The sequence below is a fragment of the Arachis duranensis genome, chromosome 5, assembly GCF_000817695.3.
Source record: "Arachis duranensis cultivar V14167 chromosome 5, aradu.V14167.gnm2.J7QH, whole genome shotgun sequence".
Lineage (NCBI taxonomy): Eukaryota > Viridiplantae > Streptophyta > Magnoliopsida > Fabales > Fabaceae > Arachis > Arachis duranensis.
In genome coordinates, this window is record NC_029776.3 from 90866073 (window position 1) to 90871121 (window position 5049).

General features: G+C 27.8%; 3 protein-coding genes across 3 annotated transcripts in view; all 3 read left to right on the forward strand.

Moving 5' to 3' along the window:
- Positions 1-768, forward strand: part of LOC127747675 (mediator of RNA polymerase II transcription subunit 25-like) — a 1541-nt gene extending 773 nt beyond the window's left edge. Inside the window, exons 3-5 of the mRNA XM_052261818.1 lie at positions 345-372; positions 478-544; positions 659-768. Of these exons, the coding sequence (XP_052117778.1) occupies positions 345-372; positions 478-544; positions 659-768 (205 nt within the window). The remainder of the gene's footprint in view (positions 1-344; positions 373-477; positions 545-658) is intronic.
- A 184-nt stretch (positions 769-952) lies between these two features.
- LOC107490373 (uncharacterized) lies at positions 953-2684 on the forward strand. Its single transcript, XM_021143949.2, has 4 exons — positions 953-1091; positions 1199-1264; positions 1992-2208; positions 2543-2684. Exons 1-4 carry the CDS (start codon positions 1074-1076, stop codon positions 2638-2640), a joined length of 399 nt encoding a protein of 132 aa, XP_020999608.2. The 5' UTR covers positions 953-1073; the 3' UTR covers positions 2641-2684.
- Positions 2685-3298: 614 nt separating this feature from the next.
- Positions 3299-5049, forward strand: part of LOC110281587 (uncharacterized) — a 3530-nt gene continuing 1779 nt past the window's right edge. The window contains exons 1-2 of the mRNA XM_021143950.2: positions 3299-3767; positions 4304-4935. Coding sequence (XP_020999609.2) covers positions 3299-3767; positions 4304-4935 — 1101 coding nt within the window. The remainder of the gene's footprint in view (positions 3768-4303; positions 4936-5049) is intronic.

Consider the following 5049-nt stretch of genomic DNA (forward strand, 5'->3'; position numbering starts at 1 on the left):
GGTTGAAGGATTTTTATTTTTATTTTGTTGTTGATTTTATAAAAAAAAATGTGTGATTTAGCTTTGATTGAAAGAGAGAATAAGCTAAATATGGTAAATGAACTATCTCAATTTTGCTATTAATTAATTAACAACTCCAAGAAATAATAAACCAATTTTTTTTTATTTACTAAGATTACTTGTTTACTATATATTGAACCTAATCTTTAAACATGTTTAGTGTAATTTAAAAACTGAAAGATATCATCAGTATCAAATTTTGTTTCAAGATTGAAATATGAATGTCTTAAAATTCATTTTCCTGCTGTGCGTATAATAACTTTATTTGATCCTTGTTATAACAGGAATTTTTGTGATAACAGTCAAGAACAGGTAATAACACTTGTTCTTCATTTATTAAAAATTATTTTTAGTGTTATTTTTTCTTTTCTTTTTCTCTATATATTACTTTACTTTCTTCTTTCTAAATTAAAACAGGAAAACAACACAGTTCATGAAGTGGGGTTAGTTATTTACACTGCCAACAAATCAAAGAATACTCATGGTATGGTTTTTATATATTCGTTGGCATTTTCAACACACATGATTATTTTGCACTCTGAGTAGTAAAATTTCAATTTCTAAATCTAGTTCTAACTATTATATGCTTTCTTCATAGGATCTGATCATATCAAATTCCTTGATTGGACAAAAGATATGGAAACCTTTCTGGGCACTTTACCATTTTTTGAGTTGACTGGTGATGGCTCCGAAATAATGGTAAGTTAAAAATGTTCAGATTTGACGCAACTCTCTTAAATGGTAAAATAATAACTATATATATATTCTTTATGATTAAATATGTTATTCCTAATGCATATATGTATAAGTAATAATTAACTTATTTCAATTATTGTGGCCAATTCGAACAGATGTTTATCAGAGATCCTAAACATAATGATCAGAAGAAGCATTGTGTTCTGGTGGCACTGTGTGAACCTAATCCAACTAAAACCCTAATTACTTTGCCAGTGATAGAAGATGGCCAATTTCTTGGCTCAATTGAGACCATAAACGGTGATATTTTTGATGTCATGCAAATATTTGCCATGGTATATATAATAATATCTTTCAACTCTCTCTTATTTTTCCAAATTAATTAGATTATTGTATTACTCTCTTATATACTGATTATGCTCATATTATATATTACTTGCAGCTTAATATATCTTTTTCAGTGATAACACCAACTGTGCATCCAATTTTCAGAGCCATTTTTAATAAGGTAACATAATGCTAATATTTATGTCTATATATATATTTTATTCCCTTTTTGGCCTCTTGCAAGAGATTGTATATATATAGCATCTAATTAATAATATAACTTTAGTCCCAAGATATCTAATACTATGGATTTTATCAAGTTTTTAAACATTGAAGATAGTCAATTTTATTACACTACATAGGGACAAAGAGTGAAAATAAATATAAGCTTAAAAAAGTATGGTCAAATTGAAATTGTTTCCATAGATGATGAGTTTCATACTTGAATGAATAATAGAATTATAGAACAAGGAACTAAAAAGAGAAAACGATAGATTGTAATTAGTAACACATACATAATCTAAAAAAAAAATGGTGACAAATCTTGCTTTAGGGGAATAACCTATATGGGGAATAACCTATAAAACTTAAATAGGAAGATTATATATATGAGCTCGTCAGAATCAGAAGATATTTAATTTAACCACATAAACTAAACTATTTGTTTGTTATTTCAAATCATAGACTTGCCATTTTTAGTTTGTTATTTGTGTACTATTTGATTTGTAGATGGTGCATGCTATGCTGATTATTACTATTACAGTTAAGGTAGTTATCCAACTTTAGCAATATTTTTTAAGTATGACCAAAATATATATTCATTGTAGCTACTATAACTATGATCATTATTGTAAAATTTATCTTTCTAAATATATAATTTTAATATGTTTTGGTCGTTTTTATTGTAGGCAAACAACGTTGATGAGAGAGAGATTTATGTCTTGGGAGGCAGAAGTGGTGAGATAAGTGTTTTATTGTCCAGAAACTTCATAGAGGCACACTCAATTCTGCAGGGTTCAACAAGCAAAAACATCACTAATTTTATTGTACAAGAACCAATAACGGTAGCAGCAATAACCCATGTTACACCTGATGCCAATAGTGTTTCAACCACTGATCTTCCAGGTTATTATTTATACTTGTAGAATATATAATAGGAAAAGTATAGGGCAGCAACTTTTGTATTTTTTGGCCAATACTTAACTATCAAAAGAAAAGTGAGTGATTTCTCACCATTTAATGTAATCTCATACCATTAAAAATACTATTAATGGTCAATTGATGGTTATAAAATACCAAAGTTGCTGGCCCTAACATTGCTCTATATACATGTGACATCATTTTCTTTAAAAAAAAAAAAAAACTTGTTGTATATACTATATAGCTCAATTTTATTCGATACTAATTGTTATATATAATGATTCCTTCTTTTTATTTTATTTTATTTTTTTATTAACAGTTTCTGAATGGCAAAGTTCGATTGCTATTGCAACAATGCTTACTGGAGAGCAATCTTTGAACGCTGTTAGTGCGGTAAGACTAGTACATATTATGTAACTATTATTATTTTATATTTAATACCTTGCTTTTTTTTATTTGGCAGAAATAAAATCAAACATATTTTGTTATAATATAAGCATAATTTTTATTACTAATTAGTGATTATAGTGTTTTTCTATTATATTATTTGGGTTTATTATTATTATTATTATTATTATTATTAGTATCTACTTTGGTTAATTATATTATTTCATTAAACAACACAGTTGACCAACACTTAATCATTTTTGACATACATTTACATATAAATTTGTACAAAATTAAATATTTGTTTTTATTTTTTCAAAGAATAAGCATATAAGAGAATTAACTTTTAATTGGTCATTTTTTTATTATAAAATATTTTTAAGTCTTAATTCTTTTTAGAGTTTAAAATTTAAGATTTAAGTTTTACAATTTAAAATTTAATGTAAAATAATAATTTTAAAAGGTTAACTTATATTGATTGAAAAAAAAAAAAATTAGTTAGTAGCTTCTTGAGTTGTATTCATTTCCCATGTGCATATATATAGTTTCTAAAAACACATTTTATTTTCTTTTCAAGGATCACAATGAGTCACAGGTTGATGTCCCAAATAATGCTACACCCACACCGGTAACCCAGATTGAGGGACATGAAGAAGATTATTTTTCCTCCTCTTTCTTTATTGATGACATGATTGATGAATTAATAAAGAACAATAATGATGATGATGAAGGAATTGATGGTATCTTATCACCAACCAATGACATACCCAGTTCTGTACCATTGGCAGTGTTCTCCTTTGAAGACCTATTAAATCCAAATGAAGAAACAATTTCTTGTTCTTCTTCTAAGACAAAGGTTTCAGGGAAAGATTTTGAAGAAGTTGATGAACATGAGTTTGGACAGGCATTGAGGAGCACCACTACTACTAATGATGAACAACACAAGAACAAATCAAAAGACAAAGCTATAATGACTGATGATTCATTAACTCAAGTTGCGGCTTCATCAATGGATGTTCCCTCTATTAATATTGCACCTTCCCCTATGATGATGAGTGTGGGATCAAGTAGTAGAATGGGTGTACCTAACCCTGTTCTTAACTCTGCAATTTCTTCATCATCAAATCCTGCTCATCATGTTCTCGAATCCTCTGCAGGTATATACTTATATTGATTCTAGCATATATTACTATGTACAGAGTATCTACTTAGCTAACATTTTTTTTATTTTTAATTGCAATATTAAGATATACTTATTTGTGTTTTTTTCTTTTATCTTTTATAATATAATATAAAAAAATTTATAATTAATTAAAAAAATAAAATAAAATTTGATTTTTGTTGATCTCAAATAAAATTAAAGAATTTTATTATAAGACAAAAAAAATATATAAAATAAACACAGTCATACTTTAAGTTTAAAAGAAACTCTTACATAATTTTACAATTATCACCACACAATAAATATATAAAACACGCATAATACAAGTACTTTATTTTAACAGTAATGCTAAAAGGACAAAAAAAATCAAAATTTACTTTATTTAACATTTAGATAAATTTTGACTGTTTTTAATTAATTTTATTTGTTATTAAATATTTTGGTTTCTTTAATATCTTCCCATTTTCAAAATGTTTCATTATTCAATCCCCTAATAAACATTATTTAATTTGTCATTAATTAACATTGTAGTGCAAGCAGAAGTGCATGATACAAGTGGTGGTATGTTGATTCCAGGAATAGAAGCTATGTTTGGGATTAACAAGAATCACAGTTTTACTGAACCATTAGTGAATACTCATCATCACAATCAATATCTCTCATCATCATCATCATCACCATATTATTCCTTGTTTCCTAATTCCTCATCACTTGGGAGTATTAGAACTATGCATCAACTTGAACAATATCCATCATCTTCTTCAGCAATAGCACCACCAATAACTCATATGGGACACACCTCGCTCCTTCAATTTCAAGACCCATATCCATCTTCATCATCAGCAGCAGCACTAAACCCAGACTACTACTTTCTTGGTGCTGCTAGTAATAATAATAATGCAAGAATAATGGGAGGAAATTACTCATCACCATCAATGCTGTTTCCATTTGAACCATCCCCATCATTAGCATCAGAAAATGGAGGAGAAGGACCACATAGCATTGGATACTTCACACAATTGTTGCGAAAACAGCAACAACAAGCTACACAAGCTTACTATAATAATCAGCATCGCCGCCATATGCATGCAGGGCCAACCACATACCATTTGCCTTACTCTTCTTCAAAGGATTTCAATCAGTATGTTATCTTTACATGGGAGGTAACCTCAATTGCTACATTTTCTTTATACTTTTACCTTTTTTTCAGAAAATCTCAGGGTCAATATTTTTTTACTAATTTAAGTTAATATTTGGCTAGTAGAGTATTTTTTTAT

Coding starts and splice junctions, on each gene's coding strand:
- LOC107490373 (XM_021143949.2), top strand. Junction 1,265..1,991: donor TCAGAGCCATTTTTAATAAG/GTAACATAATGC, acceptor TTTTTATTGTAG/GCAAACAACGTTGATGAGAG. Junction 2,209..2,542: donor TTCAACCACTGATCTTCCAG/GTTATTATTTAT, acceptor TTTTATTAACAG/TTTCTGAATGGCAAAGTTCG.